Source organism: Tenebrio molitor, chromosome 7 (assembly GCF_963966145.1).
Source record: "Tenebrio molitor chromosome 7, icTenMoli1.1, whole genome shotgun sequence".
Classification (NCBI taxonomy): domain Eukaryota; kingdom Metazoa; phylum Arthropoda; class Insecta; order Coleoptera; family Tenebrionidae; genus Tenebrio; species Tenebrio molitor.
In genome coordinates, this window is record NC_091052.1 from 4,831,747 (window position 1) to 4,859,510 (window position 27,764).

The 27,764-nt window shown below is 38.6% G+C and overlaps 1 protein-coding gene across 4 annotated transcripts in view; it reads right to left on the reverse strand.

Moving 5' to 3' along the window:
• LOC138135836 (uncharacterized) overlaps positions 1-27,764 on the reverse strand; it is a 210,872-nt gene that overhangs the window by 31,905 nt on the left and 151,203 nt on the right. For 3 of the 4 annotated variants that reach the window (XM_069054748.1, XM_069054750.1, XM_069054751.1), the window contains exons 2-3: positions 3,071-3,328; positions 2,336-2,496 (exon numbers count right to left, since the gene is read on the reverse strand). In XM_069054748.1, the coding sequence (XP_068910849.1) occupies positions 2,336-2,496; positions 3,071-3,328 (419 nt within the window). The remainder of the gene's footprint in view (positions 1-2,335; positions 2,497-3,070; positions 3,329-27,764) is intronic. The other variant, XM_069054749.1, reaches the window with a different exon arrangement.

Consider the following 27,764-nt stretch of genomic DNA (forward strand, 5'->3'; position numbering starts at 1 on the left):
AATCGTTAGTTACTTTATTTTTAATGTAAAATATTGCAAAAAAAGAAAAAACAGAAAGATTTTTTGTTCATAAATTTTAGGTTAGCTATCAACATGCTCTAATTACAACTGTCAATTTACACTTTAAAAAAGCAAAACAATTGACGGTTTCCAACACCTTCCCAGCCCAGGATTTCACTTGAACGCCCGATATAATTTGAAGATTTGAAATAATCATTTGGAAACAAATGTTATATTTTGTTGAGCAAACGCGTAAAATCTGTTGAATGTAAGATCTTGCCACAACAAATTTGTTGTTTACATTGACTGAAATAATTTTAATTAAGTTGATGGGTTGGGTTGTAGTATTGGCGGAGCTTTTCTTTCGTCCGCTCGAACAAGTTCACCGTTTAATTTATTCGGAAAAGCATCTGGGGCAAACGTCTGATTGGTAATTCGTTAGAAATTCTCAAATGAAAACCTGACTCAGCTTCGGCATTTTCTTTGTCTTTCCTTCCGTGTTTGCTCGTTAAATCAAAATTGACAACGTCGCGACTGGCGTGCACACGTATCCGTTACCGGAAAGCTCAAGCTTTCTCCCAATTCCGACGACTATTCCGACGTTTCAACTTCCAATATCATCAATAATTTCCATATTTACTTTATAATGCAAATACAGTTTGCCGGATACGTGCCTCCGGCCAAGTCCGCAACTCTTCCAGAATCCCACAATCAGACGGCATCACGTAATAAGCTTTATGGCACGTTTTTGGCGAACAAATACGGATTCAGGAGTCCTTAATTGATATTGCGACAGGAGTTATGAGCTGCCGTTAGAAGAATCCCAATCAGGATGTGATATCCACAGGCGAAAATCTCATAATGGCGTCTTGACCGCTGCTGTTTGTTCTGGCGGGGGCGGTGTTTGAGGACGCGATTAAAAAGGAAACCGCCGCCGGGGGGACGGTGGCGATTTCCGGTCTCGGCGTAATAACTTGTAATATAATTATATAAATAAATAACTGAAGGAATCGTAAAAGTCGGCGAGCGCAACCCCGGCGGTTTTATATTCTCATTTTGACAAAATGTGCGCAACGTAACGACTTCAATAAAATAAAACGCGATTGAAGATCCTCATTGGCGTGAACCTCTTCAACACCCATTCCGTCGACTTCGCGATTCTATACGGATTATTTCCACCTCCGGAGCGATTTAATATCTTCGTTATGGCCATTTTTTAACGAGATAATGCAAATTTTTCAAGCAAACTTTCGAGTCCCACGCTTCGGAATATTGCTGCCAGCTCATAGAAGCTTCACAACTAAATTTTCCCTACGTAACGTTATCAAATTCGTGCGAATCAGAATCACAAAGTTACTGAACACCAGATCTATAGAATTACTCCCTCTTGCCTGGGGGTGCAAATTCGGGCGTTTTCAGGTGTGTCTTACTCTTTACGTCACATGTCAGTACCAAGAATCATGATTTATTTCCACCCTTACGTGAAATATTACTCGAATATAAAACTCTGCCCCAACAAGTGCAAAAGCTTCTATTTCGAAAAGTGAAAATCAAAAAAAGAATTTCTCTTGATGGAATGAAAAGAGGGCTGTACACTAACCAGCATCGTGCAGAGAAATATTCATAGCAACTTGCTGTTTGGTGAATTTTGGGACATTCTATAGTTGCATATTTTCACAAAATGTCGTTATAATGATAAAAACGAACTTAGTTAATGAAAAAAGGTACAACAAAAATAATTTTGACGACTTACTTGTAATATTAAATAATTCATGGTATTTCGTTTATTGCATGTTAAGAATGTTTATTGAACATTATGTGCATATTTTGACCAGTTTTTCCATTCCGTTCTCTATTCATGACAAATAAATAACGACAGCAAAAACAGAGATAATTAGAAACACATTTCTTAGCGGTCGTAACATCAATCCCCCGAGATAGTTGCTTCCTTTGAAATAATACAAGACTGCCCTGATCAACGCAACAATAATTTAAATTTATATTAAAATTACTTTCGCACGCGAGGAGATCTTGTACTGGGTTGGAATTACGATTCAGAAAACCATTCCATGGCTTCACACATAATTTCCAGGTAATCTGCAGGAAGATCGATTAAGGACGAGCCGGGATAAATTCTCAGACAAAGAAGTAAAGATTTCTCAATTTCATTTTGCATTTAAAAGTTAGATTTTCCTTAACGAATCACAGTTAAAATGTTCATAATTTGATTTTCTGAAGAGAAATATTTCTGGACAGGTAGGTGCGACTGAATCGATCTTTCAGCGAGATTCTTGTTTTTATTTTCAATTCAAGGAGGTGAAAACTAACTACTCACGTTTGATAGTTGTGCTGGTGTTGTAATAATAGTGGTTGATGACTCGTAGGCGCTGGTCCCATTAACCTTTGCTGCTGCTGCCTTGCGATTTGCGCTCCAAATACTCCATATCCGAAGCCGTAAATTTCGTCTTCCTCTTTATCACTCAAACAACTCGAAGGCTGGAACAAGGCAACAAAATGAAATTGCATTATCCTTTGTGAAAGTGGAATACAAACTTATGCAACAAGAATGGTTCATTATTCGCTAGTACTACTAGTAGTAGAATTCCTAGCAACAAAGTAAATCATTTTAATAAACTTTCGAGAACTACCACCGACACACTTAAATTTTCTTTACAATCTAAATAATAGCCACACATTTCGAGGGTTAATTAAGCTTAAGCACCCCTCTGAATATGTATGAGGAAGAATAGAATTCGCACCGTACCACCCTCCACATGACTTACAATTCGGGATGGTTAATCCCGATACTGTTGTTATTTTTGGCTCGACAAAAAATAAATAAATAAACCTGAAGACGGAATTGGATTAGTTCACTTCCGCTGTTGTAAAGTGGGTGTGGCCCTTCCGTTGAAAAAACTCTTCAACGGTTTAGTGTCATTTTCTGCTTTATCGGCTAATTTAATTTAGAAAACTCCTTGTCGTAATTCGGGATTGGCGTGGCGTTTAGGTAAATGGGGTCCGTTGAAGAAAGGACGAATTAAAAATCGGATGAAAATATGGCGTTACCCACCGAGTATTTTCCGGGTACGTAAATAGGCTGCGATTGCGATGACGTGAGACCATGTCCTGCTGAAACGGGTGTACCGCCGACAGGACTGTAGTTGGCAGGTGGAGTGCCGGGCGTAATGGCACTTCGTTCCCTCGGTGAGGATTCTGCCCACTCGATACGACGCAAATCTTCGAGATGACCCAAAACATCCCCGTAGTGAGTACTGAACAAGTCGGCGTATCGTGATGCCAGACCCTCCAGATATCCTCGCTCGCCGTCCTGCAAATAAATTTTTCATGTTAATTCCGAAGACGTGACGTGTGGCGAATGCAACAAGACGCAGGTTCTTGCCGCCGAGGCAAATCAGGAGCGAAAGAAATACAGAATAGCAGAAGAGGAATGAGAGAAACTGTGCAGTGTCACGCAAAGTTGGCTGTAAAAGATCCCCATTTTTTTTAAATACTCCTATCAATTATAAAATCGTAAAATCTTCATGTTGCTTCTCAATGAAAAAATATACTGAGAATTTATTCAGTTAACGTTTCAGTTTCTCAGAAATCTTGTTATGGTCTCATATCTTTCAATTTTCGTATAGTTTTATCGTCTTTCTTGCGTAGTTTGTATATTCTTCTTGTAAGTTACAGTCTTTAATTTTCTTTTATACTTAAATCTGTGCAGCATGGCCATTTCATTCATCTCTTTTCACCTACAATGTCTATTTTTTTAACTCGTGAACTGCAGATTCTTTTCACATATCTTCTCTCATTTTTTTACTGCTTATCACTCTTAGAATTATTTTCGTTCAGGTATCTTTGTTCTTTTGTTGCTTTCATATAACACGCTCATTTTTAGTGTAGATTTTCTTACAAGTCATGTTAAGCGAAATAATCCCCATCTAAATTATATTCTTTGTGGTACTTATACATTTTTTGTTTGATGTCTTGTCAGAGCTTCTGTATTTCCTCTATTTCTCATATTTGTTTCATTACATTTTTACAAATTCTTAGTGCTTGTACTGCTTGTTCCTTTAATCCTTTTACTCATTTTCGTAAACTAATTTATGTTTGACTCTTTTAAAGATATAATTTTTGTGTTTTTTATCTTCGTCCTTTCTCTTGTTATTTCATCTTTCATGGTTTAATTTCTTCAACTGTTGTGATTATCCTACCAGTGATGAAGATTCTTTTCCTCTTATTTTAAAATCTATCAGTTTCCCCACCATATGTTTTTGAAAAGCTTTTCCTTTCTGTTTGTTTGTTCTTTTCATTTAATGATTTTTTTCGATTGTGTGTGTTTCCGTTGTAGATCACCATCAAGATGCAATATATTTTAAATCTTCAACAATCACGTATCCTCTTCTATCCCTTCTACAATCTTCTACGATTTTGTAATTCCGATTTTTTTAACATTATACAGGGTGTAACAGAAAAAGTGCATTTATTTTAACTGGTAGTAGTACTCATCAATTGTTCCCCCTTTATTTTGACGTGCTGTTCACGTTGAATGCAATTTTATAAATCATAAAACTTTTTTAAACAGGAATCGTAAAAATTGAATGTTTTTATTCCCTTCGTATTGCTTTTGATGAATAAAATGGTTTCACTTTCGTTTGTTTTTTTATTACTGCTGTTTGTTTTGTTTCTTTATTAAATATATTTAGATTAAAATCGTTCCATAGGCGAGTCAGCAAATCTTTAGTAAATTTAGATTAAATTTTAAAATCCTTCATGTTTTCGAAAAAAAAAAAAATTTAGAAAAGTTGTAGATGAGTCTTATTACCAGCTAAAATAAATGCACTTTTACACCCTGTATTTCGATCAACACAAGGTAACAAAAGTAAACTAAAATGGAGAATTATCAATAGTTAAAGGCTCTGCACATATTAAATATTAAAGATATTGTTTTATTTTTAGATTGAGCTCGTCAAATATCAATTTACTTATAAAAAAAATATATTTCGAGGAACATTATCTATACAGGGTGTATCTGAAATATATGTGTACAAAGAATTTGCCAACTTATAAAACTTTTCTTTATAACATTTTGCAAAATTCGCAAAAGTTTTCCAAGATTTTTTGCCCCCAATTTTTACCAAACGAGTCGTTTTGTGTGATTAATTAGTCTATATTTTTTTGCAACCATGAGAATTTAAATTTTAATTAGATTTCATTTTTTCTATAACAATGTAATCCATCTATCACAACAGAAAATTCCCGCTGTTATCCAAAGGCGGGTATACATTTTGATGGCTATTTTATTCCAAATTTTTGATCAATTTGTAACGCTTTTACGTAAAAATCAAATAGAACAAACGTTTCATTTAACAAGCTCTGCTACGTGTTAAAATTTCACACGCATTTTAGAAACACCCTGTATATTTCTTTTATTTTCTAATTCACATTGTTAACCATATTAAGTAGAAACATTAAAATGCATCTGAAATGAATCCAAAAATTAATTCAATATTCTCTATTAAAAGCGTTTAACTAGGGTTAAATTAAATTAATGGTAATTGTGAAATACATAAACCAAAAAAATGTGAAACTGGAATAGCGAAAAGTTCTCCGCCTGACCTATTTTCGACCTAACATTTAGACGTCGTCTTATCTCACATTATTGATTGAATTTCCGAGTATTTACCGGTTATGTGCTCCAGGGAGGTATTTTTAATAGTGTTCTAAACAATTCACATCGCCGTATTACGAAGTTATATCGGCATAGTCTGTTTGTTTCAGTTTTTTTATTTTTCCTTTGATGTTTTTTGGAATAATTTGTGTACTGACTTATTTTAAAACTCTTACTTGTAGATACAAAAACGAACGTGAATGTGGAACTGCATTCCTGAAGGAATTACTTCCGAAAAAAGAGAGTTCTGACCCGGCGCCTCCACCAAAAGCGCTACAACTATTTCAGCGCAACTAATCAAACAACTTTCGTTTTGTAAAAAGGTGAAGTGAACGCTCGTCGTGGATTGTTGGCAGTGCGCCTTATCAAGTTTCCGACAACTTTATTTAAAAGGGAACTTCATTAACATGTGGAAAGGGAATTTAAAGGCAAAGGGTTGATGATACCTCGTACGACCCTGTGCTCGGTGCCTGCAACCTTTCCCTCACAATTTGAACCGCTTGTGCCACGTGATACGCATTTACATAGTTCTGTGTAATACGTCACCCACATTTAGTTTAATAAGAGACAGTTAATTAATACCAGCGAGCGCATTTCCAAGTTCACAAGTCAAATATTAAAATAGCTCCTGTTCGGTGTCAGTTCCGAAACAAATGGCAAATTAATCCGCCCCTCACACAATACAAAAAAACCTAAAACACTCGTAAAACAAACAGAACTCGTGACGTCTAGAAATTGACATCGACCAATTTTACGTCGAACTCGTAAAATTTTAACGGTTTTTAGAACAGTTTATTGAAGTGCTTTGGAAAAATTTTAATATTCCAGGTGATCCCAAATGGGAAAAGTTTCGGTTCGCCTTACAAGGTGACGTGATGTTTTCTTGTACGGTGGGACGTTGATTAGGTACTCTTAAAACACCAATTTCGTCAGGGCTCTGTTTCAGATTTCCTCCAAGAAAAATTAGTTAACTAAAAATTGCCGCCGTTAACGCGAACCGTATATTTTTCCAACTTCTTTTCCTGAATGGAGTAATTTATCGACCCGACCCGAACCCTTCGTTTGTTGCCGACGATGGAGGCATTGCTCGTTCTTGAGCCTCGGCGACGTTAGGGCCCCGGTAATGCCCTAGAAATAGTGAAATAACCTTCTTCTGAAATAGCTCTTTTGAATTTTGCTGGTCTGCGGGTGGTCTACCCGAGGTGCGTTGGGAAATTTACGTCTGCGATCCTGGCCAGGACAATCCTACATCTGATATATTGCACACCACTAGATTTATTTTGGCAGATAAATTTGTAATTGCATTGCAAAAAAGTAGCTTATTATCCCTTGTAACTGTTTGAAGTGTCAACAGAAAGGTTTGTTGTAAAAATGATAAAATGAAAAGTTGAACGTGTCAGTGGAGAAGAAATCATTGGGCAAATTAGTATTAGATTGGTAAACAGTTTTTGTAGTCCTCTCCCTTTAAGTGGACCTCGGCTCTCTGGATAAAAAGCGGTAAGTAGTTGCGTCGTCCTTCCTGCCGGTTCAAATTAGGAAAACAATAACGACGGCCCCGCGTCAGGGACAAAAGACGAAGATCAGAGAGCGGGTCAGCTTTGGTGAATTTTTGATGTTGGCCCGGCACAAAAACAAATCGCGAACCGCAACATAATGCTCGATTAAAGCGCAGCATGTATCTTAATTACTTATCAGGAAAGTCATGAATATTATATTTTTAATTTGAGAGTGGCGGCAGGGCCGCGTCCGCGGGGCTAGCACTGCTCGGTGGCGGCGTTCGTTCCCCAAAACGAATATCAGTCCGTGCCCGTCCGACCGTTATGTACCGAAATTGAAATATAAATGGCCGGGCGACGACATCAAACAACGGCGTCATATACAATCACCTCGAGTGGGGCCCTCCGTCGGATTACGAGGGGCGGTCGGTCAAAGAGCGTCAGCAGTTGAATGCCAAATTGGGAAAGAGAGATTTACCTAAGCCGGACAGGAGTCGAGGAATTGCTGAGGGGACATGTGTTGCAGGCGTTTGTTGCTTTATTCCGAACGGCGAGCTCCGATTTGTGCATTATCATCACAAAGCCAGAACAAACAAGCATAATAAAAACGACCGCCCGAGAGGCCGACGCCGCTACAACCGAAGATCGCCGGCCCACACAGACTTCAAACGCAGGAATTTTAAATCCACAAAATAAAGCGGCCTCGCTGTAATAAAGCAATTACGGACCGGGACGAGGCCTTTGAAAATTTCGCTGCCAAAGAATCATTAGCCCGCTTACGAAAATGCACCGTGAGCCACATAATAAAATAATAATAGGCTTGTGTTTTACTTGGCGGCAACCAGTTATACACCGCGCATATAAACTTGCACCAACTAGGTATTAGACCCGACACGTGGTGCCTTCCAAAATTATAACCACGTCTTAAAAATGAATTTGAATAGTTTACAACGAGTAAGACTTGTTTCAAACAGGTACGAAATAAAATCCATCGATTCTCCATCGATCACATGGTGCTAATTTTAAATTAGCAGGGTTTGTTATAATAATTTTTGACTTTTTGTGTGAAGAAACTGGAATAATTGAATTTTAGCATTAGAAAAAATGTTTTATATATTTAAAACTAGCTGACCCGGCGAACTTCGTACCGCCTCAGATTGATTGTCGATGCGCGCACAATGACAAATGACATAACCTTCAAAATGAATTTTCTTCATAATTTTTTTTTCGTGATTTTTTCCGATGTTTTAAGAGTTATTCTGCTATTCGGGACACAAATCCAACAATCAAAGATCATAAAAATCTGTCCAGCCGTTCTTGAGTTATTAATGGTGTAACTAACCCGATTTTGTTTTATTATATTTAGATTCAGCTGACGACAAGATACTAACATTAAATTAAAAAAATATGATTTTTTTGGGTTCTATGAATCAGTTCAAGTGAAAATGAACAATGTAATTAAAAATTATGTAACATTATCCTCACAAAAAAGAATACAGAGTATTTCAGGAGTAATAATGAGACCGACAGAATTGAAAATGCAACCCACAATACATTTACAAAAAAAGCTGAACATTAAAATTAAAATATCCAGATATTACACTGTTTTTCTTTTGCTTTTTCTCTTTTGTCAGTTGTATTTCACTATTTCTCAAAACTATTTCATATTTACTATTCCGGACACGGAATCTTGGCCAACATTTTTTTTGAGAAAAAAAAAGAAAAGATGTAAACCAATCATTAGTGTCATTAATAAATGACAATTATTAAAAATCGCTTTGAGGTTTTTATTGTGACATCAAAAAAGCAGGGAAATAGCATTATCTAAATAGGCATTATCGAGTCAAAAGTTGGGTTATATTCAATAAAGGCCAGTTCACACATATTTGTCAGTTAAATGTCAGTTGTGGCCAAGCTTCCGTGTCCGGAATAGTACGTCACTTTGACATTTAATAGAGATAGGAAATAGTTTTGAGAAATAGTGAAATACAATTGACAAAGGAGGAAAACCGAAAGAAAAACACTGTATCATGATCAGGGTTATTCTAAATGATTGTAGTCGAAGTAGGCGTGAAAACTGAATGTAAAATTTATGGTTGCCGCTCCACATAAAAAAATCATCAAAATGATGTGTTAAATTGGGTGCAAAACAACTCACTATTTTTAAAATTGATTGTAAAACAACTCAATATTTCTGGATTCAATCGTTAATTTAACAAAAATAAATAAAATCCTCATCACTGCACTTTTCACCTAAAAAATGACAGTGACAGCGACACAACTGACAGTTCACATGAAAGCGGCAAAAAAGTAATAACATGGGCATGGCCTACTTCGACTACAATCATTTAGAATAACCCTGTACAATTAGCAAAAACTCCACTTTAGATTCAAAAGCTTTGAGTATCCTGCTCAGATTGAGCCTTTTGGTTTTTTTACTCTATCATAAATTTAACTTTTCTAGTTACCATTTTATTCCTATTATGCTGTTACATATTTCCATACGAGTCTGCATTGTTTATTTTTATGCTGCGGGCACAACTATGGGCAACTATGGTGAGAATCTCTGTTGGATGAATCAGATCCCAGTTGCGAACTGCACCATAAATTAAATCAGCGTCAATAACGGCAGGTTGCAAGACAATGGGAAAATGACATCACGTTACAAGAACTAGTCTCAACATGCGGCACTCGAGTTCTGCAGTTAAATAAAGAAAAATTGCGCACATGCGATTATGTTGCAAATAGAATTAAGACATTGTTGCACATACTGTTTGAAAATTAGCATACAAAGGAGGTTGCTTTAACATTACTTGAGACAATGGAACATCTAGTTCTATTAAGGCTAGTCAAGGCAAATAAGACGACTCCGTGCGCGAAACGCGGTGTAATATGCACTTCCATCACAACATTTTACGCCCGTGAGCTCCCGCTTTAATTAAAAGATTTAACAAATAACACGTAAAATATGCGCTCGATACTAGTCAAGGGAAAATTGAATGTTCAAAGATGCGGAAGACAAATTTGACGGTTGGCGGCGTTTTGCTAGTTGGAGGGGTAAACATTTTGCATTGTTGCAGAAGTGATTTTATGCAAAATGTAAACTAGTCAAATGTCACGGAGTTATGGTAATTGTCGATTCTGTTGGAAGGCAACGATAACTCCAGATCTCGAAGATAAAGTCGATAGCTTTTCAATGATGGATCCGCAAGGCCATTTGCATAAGTATACCGTGGATACAACTTATTACGATGATTAATAGGGAGGCCGCGACTTACAATAATTCATCGCATTACAATGAAATTGAATCAAGCTAAAGGCGAAATATTACAGCGGCTGCACACATCTTATTTGAATTTCAAAATTTGTACCAACTAATGGACTTCACTTTATAAGATGTCAGCATTTCGTGGTGAAAGAGCACAGTTGGATGGCAAATTTGGCCAGATCGTCCTCCATTCAGACATCACCACACAGGACCAATCTAGTTCGCAACGGAACTGGGTCAAAATCTCCATTTAATCAAATCTGCATATCGGTTCTTCCACACAAAGTTATGAGACGGCTCCTCGATTTTATGCAGCGTCCTGTGGTGTTCTTGCACCGAATCACGGAAATATTTGCGAGTAAACGGGAATTAGTGTTTGCAGCATCGAAACATCCTTAAACGCCGTCTGAAATTTGGTGAAAAGATCCTTTGGCGGCCCACTAAAATGCGCACGTTTCCGCTCGAGCAATAAAGGTATTTCTACTTTAGTTCCTGTAATGGTATACATTATGAATAGCAGGAATACGTTTAATCTAAGCCGCAGCAGGCGAGCTTAGGGCCGCTTACGTCTTATTATAGTACTGCAACCTCTTAACTTGGAATATTCAAGTGAATCGTGTTTTGCAGGGATTAGCAATCTCTGTCACTTTACACCAACCAACCCTGTCCCGGCACGCCGTTTTCAGCCCTTCGGCATGGTTTATTAATTAATGCATTCATAAATTCCCTCAACGTCGCGTCCCAAGAAACAAACACTGCACCGCAACTCGCCCAACACACATTTCCAATATTTGCATGATATGGATCGTGGAAAAGTTTGGTACATAAATCCGATGCACGTCTCAGGTCGGACAAATCGGCTGGCGGATTCGCAATAGCAATTTATTAAGCAAAAAGCAAATAACAAATTTAATGGCGGAGCAGGATAATTTATCGCCGGCCTATATAGAAAAACCGCTGCTATTGGGTAATTGCCGTGCAGAAGAAGCGTAGAAAATGTAGCGTGGATCATGAATTATTTTTCCCAGTTAATTTCGCTTTATAATTACAATTCCATGACAGGTCACGCATCTTATAAATTTTAAAATGGGCCCGAATTGTCTTTCACCGAGATTCCGGAAAATTAAAGCAATTTAAAATTCTTTTGCAATTCGTGGTGGCTCCGCGACAGGTAAACGCCTAAATTTGATTACCTTCCAGGTTATTTAATAGCTTCTTCTGGAATCTCTGCTGACGGTTGAAATTTCTTCGGGCAGTGATTAAGCCGAATTGGAAGAAAAATCTGAGACTGGTCGTATTGCGCGGCGCCACGACATTTAGCAGGATTTGCATAAAAATGGACGAACAACGAAAGAACTATCGCAAGTTCGGCTCGACTTACACATTCCTTTTAGGAGAGTCGAGGATTGCGTCTCTTCATCATCGCCGTTGAGGGATCATCTCTTGCTTAATCATCACGGATTGAAACACAACCTTCATTAATTCAAGGGAAAATTCGGAATGATAAATTGCTAAACTAGGGAACCAAACAATAAGTTCAGAAGCGTGGTCATCAAATTTATCATACAGTTGAGTCGACTCGAAAATGAGATTTATCAGTGAAAAAAGAGGTTTGTTAATAAGTATTGTCCGATAACGAGGAGCTTTGTTGCGGCGCTTTATGAAAAAATTCGGTCTATTAGGGCGGTTGTAAAACGAGAGGGTAGAGTTATTTGAATTCAGGAAATGTGAAGAGTGTCCGAATTGGTGTTTTTAAAATGCCGTATATGGGCAAAATCAACATAATATCAATTAACGCGTTCGGTTCCCAAACATCAAAGCAAGCACACAGATGGAATTGGTATGAATAAAAACGGCGCATTAACATATCAAAGTGAAGGCCATAAGTGCGGACTGCGGACAGAATAAACTGTATCTACGAGTACGAGTAAATTCGAAAAAAAAAACGACACATCATTTGGACAAGTAGAAATTGACAGAAACGAGTGGGGCGAATGTGTTGGTGCCCCACAAACTACTTCCATATAAATCTGCATTTTGCAAAATGTAATTGTCATGTGCCAGTCGGATGGAATAAAATGAAATCCGTGTAGGTGCGCCGTTAATATCGCAAAAATTGCAACGCACTCAAAATTTCCCATCATTTCCCCAGATGTGTAATTATTTAAAACGGGCTCCAATTATTTTATGCAGTTTTTTATGCGGTGCTGATGTACACGTTTACGCTGTAAATAATTCCACACATAAATCTCTTCAGTTAGTGCCCGTGGTGACAAGTCATATTTCACGGCATATTTTTGTAGTGGCAACTAATTCTAAACGGACTGGGTGTCTGTCGAGCGCGACTCGCGCGTTTCCCCCGGAAAACCGACGTGAAAAACATTTAATGGGGATGTTTGTCATATGCCGATACGAAGTCGCCTCCTAAGCTTTATAGATAATTGGCACTCACGACCAGGCAGAAGTCTATTCCCGCTGCGTCCAGCGGTCACTCCAAAAAGCTCCGCTATCGCTTTCAAGCTCATCAGAAAGCTTTCATCGAACCAAACTCCTGCGGAGTCCGTCCCAGTCCGCATACAAACCAAATTGGATTTCCAACTTATCAGTTACCGAAAGGAACATACAAGATTTATCCCGGTGCCTATTAACCTGCTCGATAAATAAACTTCGTCTGGTCATAATTCAGTTATCTGCAAACCGGGTTGGTCGCCAAATTGCTCCGGGAACAGTTTACTTGCACTACTTGATGCAATTAAAATCTGGACGCGGCCGAGTCCCGCTCGTCCGACACAAAATTGTCATTCCATTACTCACCCCTAAGGTGGATTCAATTATTTAAATTGCTCTTGTCGCATGTATCAATATCGGCTGCACACGCGTCGGCACAGATTTTAAAGTGAAATGTAATTTCAACCGTGACACGTGTAAAATTTACCTAATGCTCGGCATCTTATCTAAATTCGAGTTTCTTTGCAGCCATTAGGTAGCGCATTCTGCACAGGTGCATCGCGAATTGCACATCAGACACATGTTCGCCAAGTGTTTAAAGTAATCCTAGTGCCCGTATTGGATGTTAATAAAGTGAAACGAAACGCTGTCAAGTGCAGTAACAATGCAGCGGTAAATCCTATTAAAAATATTATTTCAATTTAACCATTCCGGTAACGAGTGAATGCAGCGATTAAAAATAATCGCTTAAAAGCATCGCCTGCTCGCTGCCATTCCTCTGATTACATGCAAAAAATCGTTGCGAGTGCGAAACAGGGAAGGCGATGTTGATATAAAGGATTTGAGAAAAGCCTCGCTAAGGTACTTACTATTAAAGCTTTAAATAAAACAAAGTCTCGAGACAAAAATGAAAATATGGCTGCAATTACCGAGATGACGACTAATTGTGGGAAATTCGACAAACAATAATAAAATCGGGGCTATCAAGATTATCATTAGGACAAATTATAACATGCACTCGCTCGTCGAGAAGATTATTAGGCGTGGAAGTAGGAAAGGTGGAGGAGTTAGAATCGGCGGAAGCGGTGCTGAAACCGTGAACGTCTGAGTTAATTTCAATAAAGAAAGATCCGCCGGTGAGGACGTCATTAGACGGTGGTGTCTTTGTAACCCACCCCGTGTTCATTTTAATTAATGAGGAATGTTTTATTTTGATTCTATTGGAATGTGTAGTAGTTCCCTGTCCTAACAAGGCAAATAGCGAAAAACGACTAAATATATTCAGCCTCGAGTCACACCGAAGCGACAACTAATGAGAATAATCATCGAACAAAAAATATGCAATTAATAGGACATTTTTTGCGACATAAAAACTTCGTCCGAGACTTGTTCCAACAGCTTTAGAAAAACTTAATTAGTTTTGGAAAAGTTGGTCGCGAATCGAGCTCGAGTGGAGTCTTTGCTAGATGAAAATGCAAAAACTAGACGAATTCCGAGGTGTTCTCGAGCGGTCAAATCGTGGGGGTTAATACTTGAGACGGTCCTCGAGACCGCTCTTGTTTGACGGAAGCAACAGACTCGCGTCGAGCTTGCATACTTGCATCTTTCACATTCGAGGGTCGAAAGCTAAGCCGTGCTTTAATAAAAGATTGTTTGCTCGTTTCCCTCAACCGACTTTCCTTCGAATCAATGATCGATGACGATCACGCATTAAATCCTCTCTCGTCATAAAAAAGCTTCAAAAAGAAACACAATCAGATAAATTTGCGGACTGTCCGAGAAACTGCTATCTCAGCTTTTGAAAGAGCGACGAGATGCGTATCGAGCTTTGCGACGTAGACAACCAGTTATACACGCCGAGTAATTGACGGCGAGTTATTGTGGAAAAATCCGCAGGTCCCGCTGCCCATTTTCAAGCTTAATGACGGCGGCATCAAGGCCTCCAACGGGGATGATATTTCGCCGGCGTGTCATTAAAGGTGGCCGGGCATAATGAGGGCAAATTGTTAGAAAATTGGCTTATTAAAGCGCATTGTGCCGCAGCACTGCTCTTAATAAGGGTAAAACCCATCAATCACACCATTAATGCACAATTTCTATGGGCCCTGTTAATGAAGTTGTGTTTTATCAAGCTCCTTGGGCGTCTGCCAAAGGAAGCTTTCGCTAAGCGACCGTGCCGAGCAGGAGTCGCTCGCTCCGCTTTCGGAAACTGTTGTCGTGATTGGACGAGTATCGGTTAATGTGGACAGTAAATCTCGAACCATTCGCCGGTTTTATTCGTCGGGATTTCCTGATTGGGTTTATTCCCGCATGGAATCCATATATTTGAGTGTTTTCAAGAGGCAGGATTTCACAAATAGCCGAATTCCTGCGGCGGACCGTGTACGGATCAGGTTCGCAGAACTGCTCCTCAACTTTATTTGCTCCCGAGAATAACACGTCTATGCAGGTCTCGTTTCGGCAATTTACCGAACCAGCAACTTATTTTAATCGGATTTTTTACAGCGAGACTCGCGGAAACGGTCTTGTTTTTGTTACAATTAACGAAGAATTTTATAACAGCTACAAGATGTGCTCGCGTATTGTTTGACGGAGATTCGCTCGAGTCTGTCAGTTGAAGAGGACAAAGCCGAAAACTGTAATGTCAAATCGATACTCAATCTCGGAGTTTCCATTCTTCTGCCTACTTCTGCGGCTAATTAATTTCCAATTAACATTACGTTTCTCAAGCGGAGGCGAAGCCTAACGAGGGCCGTCGTTCCACTTTTATTATTCGGAAAAAAATCGGTTGTCATTTCGGTCGGAGCGAGTTGGATATTAAAACCTGAAAAGTCGAGCAAATAACATTTTAAAGGGGAGGAAAATTCGAAATGAAAAGGATTAAAAATAAGTTGTAAAAGTCAAAGACATCGCTTAAAAGTTAAAAATCTCATCGGCAAACCTCTAAATTTCCACTTCTAAAGAATTTCGTCGAGCATCTGCATTTGAAATCCTCATCTTTTTAATTCATCAAAGCAAAGTAAAATTCGTAGCTCGGCTCGGGGTTAACCTCTCAGTGAAACCGTAGAAAAGTGGTCACTCGGCCAGTTCAAAGCTGCAAACTTCTGCCAGTCTACGGCTGAATAATGGCGAACGTAAAAAAGGGATGTACCATCCGGGTTAAACAGTAGGGAACGAGTGAAGGACTAATCAACAACTACTCTCGCCACGAGAACTTATCCACTTACGTACTAATTATTGCTGGTTTAATGCGCTCGCCCCTCGGGCCAGTCTCTCAAGGGTTGTACGTACGCAGAAACTAATTGTTAAAACAGTAATGTTAGCATTGTCCACGGCGGGAAATTTATGCATTAAAACTCCACCTGCATTTAAAGCTTCACAAGCGACCGCCCTAACCTGAATGCACGCTAACAACAGACGCACTCTTGTTAATTTCATTTCAACCATTCCCGGTTAACCGCTCAATTAAAATGGTCCCATTCATTCCCAACAGCTTGCCAGAACAAAAAGGAACACACTTCATTGACTAAGAAACGCGTGTTTTTGCATATCACATCGCACACTCGTACCTACATAATAAATTAGCGAATACAAGAATCTCTTTGCTGAATCCAAAATTACACAGAATACTCCACGCACATCATTAACACACGAGTGGAATGCAGGACAATCTGGAGGATGTTAAAGGATCTCGCGGCCAAGGTGTACACAACTTTTTTTTTCTGAACATTTTATGACACCGAAAACAGTTGCACAAAGATCAATTTTCTAGTATCGTTTCTAGTGATTATTGAATGTGGGGTTGGTATTGATAGTAAATTTCAGTGTTAAATGTGATGTCATTTGAACCTGAATCCATATTTTGGATCAAAATAAACTATTAAGGGGGTAATCTACCTCCTTAATAGTAACAACATTTGGGAGACAATTTGAAATTTAATTTCAATGAAATGACATTGCTTTGTCAATACCAACCCAATTCCATTAAAATAAAAGTCACTAGATAATTTTTTTATATAAAAAAAATTAAATTGATTTGTATCAAATATTAAAATGACGTTTGGTTCAACGGCCGCGCCGTCGTCAAAAGCAACGGCCGTGAAATTGGATTTCGCAGCTTGTTTTAGATACGCGAAATGCTCGTTTCGCGTACGGTTGCACAAAAAAACTTTTTAACTAGATGTAGTATTACAGAATTAGCATACTTATGTCGAATGAGCTCATCGACAAAAATTAAGAGTTTGCAACCAGAAGCTCGAATAAAATTTAAAATTCAAATTGAAATTAGTGACAAAGAGAATAAAAAATTTGATGTCCTAAATGTCGATCAATACATTCAGAAAAAAAGTTTTCCAACGCAACATTTTACTTCAGACTCAGCAACAAATTAGTCTTGCATAAATAACATCTAAAAAAAAACACTGTAATCTGCGAGTTCTTGTCAAAAAAAGTTTTCCTTTGTCTTGACGGTTTAATCGAGCAGAAATTAAGTCATTTGTCCATGGTTCCAACATGAGGCATAGACAAAAAGTTATGAGAAAAAAGGAAGCACAGTTAAAGTTTATTTGATACTGACTCTTCGCTCCATAATAAGAATAAAAGAAAAAACTTGACATTAAAATGTTTGGACAGATGTCTTATTTACTGTTAACTTCGAGGTATTCACTTTTGAATTGTTTCTACCATAAAAACAATGTTAACATGTCACAGACTTTGCATTTTAATTTACCAACAAAACATTTTGAAGTAAGGGTAAAGGGCTAAACCTGAAATTCACATTCTTTTCAGCGTTGTTGACATTATGTAAATTGTATTTACGAAACCTTCCCGGTTTCCATAAAAATGAAATAAAAACAAGTGCGGTTATCAATATAACAACACTAATGCTATTATACAGGCTGTTCCAAAACTATCGCCAAAAAATGTTACACAGCAATTTCCCAAACGGTTTTTTTAAGCGTCTGTACGATTTTGCAGATGTTTAAATTTTTGTTGATTAAATTCTGACATTGCAAATTGTAAGGTAAATCGATCTTGTCAAAAATATAAATAAAAAAAAATATATTAAACGAGCGTTTCGCAAGCCTTGTAAAAGATGGAAAACAGTGTTTTTATGGAACTTGTCAGTTATGGAAATGTCCATTTAAAATAGCGTGAATACACATACACACATAGAGTGCTTAGATATATGATCTCTTTCTTCCAGCTTTTGCAACTCTTAATCTTTTGGTATAGCATATTTTATCATGTACTGTAAAGTTTTTGCGGCTGTTTTGGAACATCCTGTATAAAACAAAAAGAAAGCATTTAAAAAGTAATAATGAAGATAACGCCTAAGTAATTGTTTCTTTTCTGTGAATTATGTCAAAATTAGACGATTCTTTGCCTTATTACATTTTATTATTACATGTTTCTTAATTTGGAAAGTCAAACAACTCGACTGCGCTTCTATTATTCAAACCTTCTCTCGATTCTGTTATGATGCATTTACCAACCTCGTGGCGTAATATATCATTTCAGTTCATAAGGCGCCAATGTCTTACGCTTCTTGTTAAACTAGAGAGTGCAGCCAAAAACCTTGTACAGATCTTCGTGCCTGATGCGCGTGCTGATTTTTGAATGGTTTCGATTCAGATGACGCGTTTGACTTGAGAGTCGTTGCTTTGAGCAAACACAACCCAACGGATTTTTTTATTTCGACTCCAATTAAACCGGCACGACGATTTTTAAGCTTCATCCGCTGGAACGTCCGTGCGTTCGTTCTGCGGAAAATTATTACATCGAAACCGCCGAAACCGACAGTAATCCTATCTTTCCGACGAATCTGAATTGAATCGGGAGTTATACTGGGTTGTATCGTCGCGTCAATTTATCGTCGACCGCGGGCGATTTCCTGAAACTTAATGTTCCATTTTCATAGGCCATTTTCCGTACATCCTCTGTTTCAGTCGGCGCGTCCGCCGAAGACGTATTTGATCGCAAAAAATTACCTACCGGACTCCACTCCAGATCCCAATGGCGTCATTAAAAGGAGTTGCGTGATGTGAAACCGGAAACTAAGTCAATTCAATCATAGCCGAAGGAGACGGGTCTTTCGACCCGGCCGCTTTTAAACGTGGACTTACTTTTTTATTTATCGCGGGGAATCCGGATAAACGGGCGGATGATGCCCTCTCGGTGTGAGCGCTCGCGCGATGATTTTCCAAGAGGTTAATGCGTTAATGGTGGTGTTATTATGTTTAATGTGGTGCCGGAGGGCTCGTTTATATTGTATCTAGTGTGATATTATTTCGTTCAGGTGCTGGTTTAATGATACGGCATTACGGTAAAGCGAACGTCGAGTTTCTTTCGGGCCACGTTTGTAACCTGCTAGCTTACAAGGAACATGCACGACTCCTTATTACAGAGGGCTGTCAGTTAAGTGCGAAACCGGGAAATTAGGAAGTCAGTTCGTGTTTCCCAGTCTGCACGTGCTTGGGACTTCATATCAACCGTTAATGCTTAGGTAACCTTTAAAACATTGACTTATTTCAACTTTGGCCGCTCTTCGCCGGCGATAAATTGCGGAGATGCTTAATATTGTTTACAGGCCATCGGATGAGCTATGAGGGAGTCGCCGACGTATAATTTGTTTTGCAACTTTATGTTGCTCGTTTGTTCCGACCAATAAAGCTCAGGGTTGCATCTTGAAATTGTTTACTAGTGAGCTAAAGGCATTAATAGCTTCTCTCTTGAGTTTAATTTAGAGCGCATTCTTAGCAAATTAACAATCAAAATTCATTCAACTTGAGGACCGGGGCTTTCAGAGCGGAACGACGCCACTTTTTGCACTGAAAAATTCCCAAACTCTTTTTAATATTACTCCAGTTCTTATTGGAATACTTGTTTCGTGTTTATTGCATGTCGTCAAGCTGTCATCAAAGCTGTCATCAAAGTTTCTTCAATTAATTTCTTTAGTGAGGATCTTAACATCTTGACGAAATTAATACTCCCATGATGGCAACTTTCTTAATGGTCCATAACCAGTTAATGAAGTCATGTAACCAGCCAAATGGGGCTAAAAATACGCCCAGGATTCCGTTAAATATCTCCTTTAAAGTACACCGCACGACATGTCCATCGGAACACCCACTGTATTCATTCGATTAAGCAAATCTATTAAAACTGCACAGAAATTAATAACTAGTTTTTCTAGCAACCGGTTTTTATCAACTTTTAATTAATGTTTTTACATTTTTTACTATTTTGATAAGAATTTTACTGAAGAAAATCAACGACAATCTGTTAAAACAAGAGGGTGAAAAAATATCTTCCAATAATGTTATGTGGAGATCGTGAAATACCATAATTTAGTACCTAATAGTTATTTAAATTAGAGTACGGTAGGGGTATTTTACAGCGCGAAAAATAGGTTTCAGACACGAGGCGAAGCCGAGTGCCTGATTTTTTGGAATAGAGAGTACAGTGTTGTAGATGAATTCTCTGTCGATGAAAAATTAAACCTCAAACGTATCGTTCGTTATAGAATTTCCAAAAGTCCTGTTTCATCTTTTCAATTTTACTTTTTCGGCAATTTAGGCAATTAGTCTTCGAAATGAACAGAACGGTCAGTCGGAAGAGTTACCGAGGGGATATTTCCAGCATGGATACTTTATGGGACCCAAGAGAGCGCCATTGGAAAAAGTAACTCAGTAGTAAAATTACACAGAAAACGGCCACACTGGGAGACATCACGCGCGTTGCTCTCTTAATTAAAAATTGTCATTAAAACCGACCGAAATCCGTTTTTAACGCGACTTTAATTATATTAAAATCCGCCACAAGCAGCCAGCTTCGATTAGCAGCTTGCCTTGGTCGGATCTAATTTTAACAGGACTCCTTCGCGCCTATTTGTCAAAGCAGTCAGGCAACACCGGATCCAATTATATATTTTTTTCTTAAGTCACATACCTGAACGCGGATCACACTTTGTCATCCTCCCCCGACTGAAATCCTTATTTATATGCGTTCATCCTACGTGCACAAATCACATTCTGTGTTTAGTCAGTGTTGCTCCGTTTGTTAAGCAGGAAGCCGAATTTCCAGCTAACAAATTGGGAATCCAGACAATAAGAAATGCGGAGCGAAGCCTCCGTGAAAAGCGTCTTTCTCGCCGAACAAATTATACTTTACAAATGAAATGCACATGTAAGACAGTCGAAACGGAAGGATCTCCTCGACGGAACATATGTCGGCGAGAAATTTTATGACCGGAGAATTTATTTCCATCGGAGGACTGACGGAATGGATTAATTCGACGAGAGAAACGAGAAACGTCCTGCCGGACGAGGAGTTTATAAACTGGAAGAACCGCACATAAAAAATTATTATTTTCCATTAAGGAATTGGTCCCGCTTTAATTCTCGCCACGCTTAATGTTTAATTAAACTAAGAAATTGCTTAATTAAAATTTTATATTTATAAATGTTTTATGGCGTACCAGCAATTGGGGATTCACTTAATTACAAGCGAAATCATAAAGAGAGTGATAAGCGAAACGGAGGAACAAAAAAAGGACGACAAATCTCCTTCAAGCTCCTGACCCTGAAACTGGGCAAACATTTCTTCACTTTGATTGGTTGACCCATCCAATTAAAAAACCACGTATGACTCGAGCGTACGGAACTTACTAATTGGTACAGCTCGTTCGAGGGTTTAAGTTTGGTTACTAGTTAGCTACAAATTACACGTCTTAAGAAGGATGTTTTCTCAGTAATTAGAAAGTTGGATGTCTCTCGGTTAATTCCTGAGCGTAGGAAGTTACGAGTCAACGTTTTAAAATGCACTTTATGTGATCCTCCCTTTCCAAAATTGACACACACGTGGAAAGGAAACGAATACGAACGTGACTGTCTTGTCGATGTAATTTTGTTAAGAATGTTGCTTCCAGGACTGGTACGCAAACAATAGGACGCTACACGGAAGCGCCAAGAGGTTAGTTAAGAGACGGTGCAATTGAGAGCAGTGTTAACTGTTCGTGCAAATTCATCCATCTGCAATGTCAACAGCGTTGCCGTGTCAAGGGAAAATGAAAGAGGTGGATTGATGATGTACGAGTGGTAAAGAGGTGCGGTGAAATGTCTAAATGTGGCGCAGGTTGAAGCTTGTCAACAGAAAAAATTGCCGCAAGATGAAAATGCGTAATAAAACGAAGGGTCTGCTTTGTTAGTGTAAATCCCTTAATGTGCCAACACAGAATTTGATGAAGAGAATTTAATTAAGCTTCATGCGATGCAAATTAGCAAATGGTGAGCTTATTTATACATTATAAATATAGACAAAAATTTTCTAATTTGTCAAAACATTTGTACATAAAAGGCCGACAGCAAAAAGTTTCACAGTAAAAAAAAAGGGAAAAACATCCTGTTCTCGACCAGGAAACTCCAAAAAGGATCGCGAGTTTAATTTATGTTAAAATATAACAACTTACAAATGTTAACTTTTTAACACCGAGGGACCATCTTGCTTGCTGATTTGACATCACATCTGACAGCATGGACACGCCCCAAAACAAACGACTCGTGAAATACGACAGTGGGGCCGGTCAAATATTGGATAATAATTTCGTTATTTTGCTATTTTAGAGACTTTATTTTAATGGGGGATGATTTAATTATTAAATATTTCGTGTAATTGATGAATTAATCGTGACAAATGCTTGAAATGACCTTACATTTGACTCAGTCGAGACGCCTCTGGGACACTTCTACTCCTAGTACTTTAAGTACTTCTACTCCGCTCAGAAAAAAAAAACACTTTAACTGTCTATGTGGAGATACACAAAGACGCGATTTTCGACCACTTGAAGATAAAAATTATGATTGTTAATGTTCCATGACTTATGAACAGCTCAAAATGTTCTTGTTAAATTGAGCTCGGGGAATGTTCTCGCTTTGATGTGTAAAAATATCGGGTTTCGTTTTGAAACGAGAATTTCTGTTGAATATTTTGCTTATCATTATATAACCCGGATTGAACGCTCCTTTATCGGATAAAATAATCACGCAACGAGAGAAACCCTCTAAACGGTGGCGTTTCTGCTATCAGCCCTATTTTCTGTGATTGATGCGTGCACCATATCCCCCTCGGGGTCCCCCCCGGAATGTCCACCAGGTCTGACCGAGTGATGCATGGCAGAGATGCACTTTATGAAAGTGACATGTCGACATGACATGAATATAATTAGCCGCCCCTCTGCTGTACGAGCACTCCGTCGGAGCGCCCCTGCAAAAACTCCTCCACTCGGTCATCCTGCTCTTAGCTGACGATTTCCATTTCAAAACATTGGCGCCAAGCGTTTCGTCGTTTTCCGTTGTTTTAGGTCGGGAAAAAGGGACGGATTTATTGAATCTGCGACGGACAAGTGGGATGCTTTTATACATGACTTTTCGGGTTTTATTTGTAGATGTAGATTTGTAACGCTCGAATTTATTTACCATCCCATTTGAAAAATTCGCAGTTCTTGGTCGCCGGGGATTACAACTATGATAACGAGGGATATCCAGGCTTTGTGTAGCTGACGACCCGGCGACGAATTTCCCAGGTGGCGTCGTTTCGCTAAGAAGTATAAGGCCCCACTACGTCTTCGGGGATACAACTAAAAGAAACTATGAAATCCCTGTCCGCAGAACCGCTCCTCCACGCCGTATAACGAGCACCCGTCCGTCTGCCCCTGCTAACGAAGATGTCACCTGCAGGTACCGCAGATTTATGGCGATCCTTCCAGTTTTACGGCATCACCTTTCAGCTTCCTGAACGTTTCAGTCGTCGCAGGAGTCGCCGTTTCATTTCATTTGCACCCTTTTGTAACTCCTGTCTTGGTTTGATATTAATCGTTCTTTCCCTTTCTTCCATTTGCAGGCTCTCCCGCAATATTAAGGCAGACCTTATTCCCGACTCGCATGGGAAATGTTTACCGTTGCGAATTCCCATCACGTCCCACCGTTGCACTCCACTCCACGATCCGGCCCTTCCCCGATAGCTTCTTGTCAAACAAATATCGCTGCAGCGGCGCCTCTTCCGTTCACCTCCTGACAGGAATCGAATCTTGCAAGAGCACGAACGATACATCGGACGCATCCCGCGGATCATAAAAAGCGCTCCAGAATCTGCTGATTTCGAACGGAGGGAAAGGATCAAAGGAGAAATATGCAAAATTGGCCAAAAGTTTGAAAGATACTGATCGGAGCTTCTTCGGCAAATACTTATGTGACCGGCGAAAGTGGGTGCAACTCGACCGTATTAACAGTCCAACGGCAAATCGTCTCTAATTTAGCACAAAATAACATATTTCTCTAGTGAATCAGGATGCGGCAGGATTAGAAGCGGAGCGGCTTTAAACTACAAACTAGATTAAGATACTTCGCGATATTAAATTGCCAATAAAAACCACCTAACGCCGCAGCAAATCCCACAAATAAAAGCACATGAGGTAACATCATGTAAAATTTTCATGTTATTGCTATCTCATTTTGCATTTGCAATATTCACTAAAATTAACACAGTATTCTTGGTGCAGTTGGATTTTTGCAGATACGTATTTTAAATTTTGAATGCATGTGATTTTTTCCCACGATGACGATTGTAACTAGATTTTTTTCAAAAAAATCTTGAATAAATTGGGACTGACAGGCTTTAATATGGAAACTTTGAGTTTAATACGAACTAGGAAAGAAATGTAGGAAATTATAATACAATACGAAAAATTTTTTTCTAAATCTCTAAGAACTGTAGAAAATGCCTTAGAATACAATATTTGCAACAAGAATATTTAAGAAATATCAATTTTAACGCCCATAGCTCCCTTATTAAGCAACATATCACTTCGTAAAATCATTTAAACCCCAATAGCTCCCTTACTAAGCAACATATCGCAATGAATTTTGCACCGTTGAATTGCTCTTATCAAGGCGCTTCTTCTGAGCCGAAAAAAATTTACCTGGATTTTTCCGTTTTAGAGAAATTCGCAAAAAACCAAAAAATCCATATTTTTGGCTCCCACAGCAAAAAATGGGTTCAATGGCCGGAACTTTTACTATACCTGAATTCAACTCATCCTGTACAATAACTGACGGCAATTTGGTTCGAATCGGCGACATGAAATTTTTCCGAAAAAACCATGTACCCCCCCCCCCTTCTATCTAATTTTCACTTCGGAAAATCATTTAAACGCCGATAGCTCCCTTATTAAGCCACATATGGCAATGAATTTTGCACCGTTGGATTGCTCTTGTCAATGCGCTTCTTCTGAGCCGAAAAAAATTTACCTGGATTTTTCCGTTTTAGAGAAATTCGCAAAAAGCCAAAAAATCCATATTTTTGGCTCCCACAGCAAAAAATGGGTTCAATGGCCGGAACTTTTACTATACCTGAATTCAACTCATCCTATACAATAACTGACAGCAATTTGGTTCGAATCGGCGACATGAAATTTTTCCGAAAAAACCATGTACCCCCCCCTTCTATCTAATTTTCACTTCGGAAAATCATTTAAACGCCGATAGCTCCCTTATTAAGCCACATATGGCAATGAATTTTGCACCGTTGGATTGCTCTTGTCAAGGCGCTTCTTCTGAGCCGAAAAAAATTTACCTGGATTTTTCCGTTTTAGAGAAATTCGCAAAAAAACAAAAAATCCATATTTTTGGCTCCCACAGCAAAAAATGGGTTCAATGGCCGGAACTTTTACTATACCTGAATTCAACTCATCCTATACAATAACTGACAGCAATTTGGTTCGAATCGGCGACAAAAAAATTTTGGAAAAAAACCATGTACCCCCCCCTTCTATCTAATTTTCACTTCGGAAAATCATTTAAACGCCCTTAGCTCCCTTATTAAGCCACATATGGCAATGAATTTTGCACCGTTGGATTGCTCTTGTCAAGGCGCTTCTTCTGAGCCGAAAAAAATTTACCTGGATTTTTCCGTTTTAGAGAAATTCGCAAAAAAACAAAAAATCCATATTTTTGGCTCCCACAGCAAAAAATGGGTTCAATGGCCGTAACTTTTACTATACCTGAATTCAACTCATCCTATACAATAACTGACAGCAATTTGGTTCGAATCGGCGACAAAAAATTTTTGGAAAAAAACCATGTACCGCCCCTTCTATCTAATTTTCACTTCGGAAAATCATTTAAACGCTGATGGCTCCCTTATTAAGCCACATATGGCAATGAATTTTGCACCGTTGGATTGCTCTTGTCAAGGCGCTTCTTCTGAGCCGAAAAAAATTTACCTGGATTTTTCCGTTTTAGAGAAATTCGCAAAAAAACAAAAAATCCATATTTTTGGCTCCCACAGCAAAAAATGGGTTCAATGGCCGGAACTTTTACTATACCTGAATTCAACTCATCCTATACAATAACTGACAGCAATTTGGTTCGAATCGGCGACAAAAAAATTTTGGAAAAAAACCATGTACCCCCCCCTTCTATCTAATTTTCACTTCGGAAAATCATTTAAACGCCCATAGCTCCCTTATTAAGCCACATATGGCAATGAATTTTGCACCGTTGGATTGCTCTTGTCAAGGCGCTTCTTCTGAGCCGAAAAAAATTTACCTGGATTTTTCCGTTTTAGAGAAATTCGCAAAAAAACAAAAAATCCATATTTTTGGCTCCCACAGCAAAAAATGGGTTCAATGGCCGTAACTTTTACTATACCTGAATTCAACTCTTCCTATACAATAACTGAAAGCAATTTGGTTCGAATCGGCGACATGAAATTTTTCCGAAAAAACCATGTACCCCCCCCTTCTATCTAATTTTCACTTCGGAAAATCATTTAAACGCCGATAGCTCCCTTATTAAGCCACATATGGCAATGAATTTTGCACCGTTGGTTTGCTCTTGTCAAGGCGCTTCTTCTGAGCCGAAAAAAATTTACCTGGATTTTTCCGTTTTAGAGAAATTCGCAAAAACCCAAAAAATCCATATTTTTGGCTCCCACAGCAAAAAATGGGTTCAATGGCCGTAACTTTTACTATACCTGAATTCAACTCATCCTATACAATAACTGACAGCAATTTGGTTCGAATCGGCGACAAAAATTTTTTGGAAAAAAACCATGTACCGCCCCTTCTATCTAATTTTCACTTCGGAAAATCATTTAAACGCCGATGGCTCCCTTATTAAGCCACATATGGCAATGAATTTTGCACCGTTGGATTGCTCTTGTCAAGGCGCTTCTTCTGAGCCGAAAAAAATTTACCTGGATTTTTCCGTTTTAGAGAAATTCGCAAAAAAACAAAAAATCCATATTTTTGGCTCCCACAGCAAAAAATGGGTTCAATGGCCGGAACTTTTACTATACCTGAATTCAACTCATCCTATACAATAACTGACAGCAATTTGGTTCGAATCGGCGACAAAAAAATTTTGGAAAAAAACCATGTACCCCCCCCTTCTATCTAATTTTCACTTCGGAAAATCATTTAAACGCCGATAGCTCCCTTATTAAGCCACATATCGCAATGAATTTTGCACCGTTGGTTTGCTCTTGTCAAGGCGCTTCTTCTGAGCCGAAAAAAATTTACCTGGATTTTTCCGTTTTAGAGAAATTCGCAAAAAGCCAAAAAATCCATATTTTTGGCTCCCACAGCAAAAAATGGGTTCAATGGCCGGAACTTTTACTATACCTGAATTCAACTCTTCCTATACAATAACTGACAGCAATTTGGTTCGAATGGGCGACATGAAATTTTTCCGAAAAAACCATGTACCCCCCCCTTCTATCTAATTTTCACTTCGGAAAATCATTTAAACGCCGATAGCTCCCTTATTAAGCCACATATGGCAATGAATTTTGCACCGTTGGTTTGCTCTTGTCAAGGCGC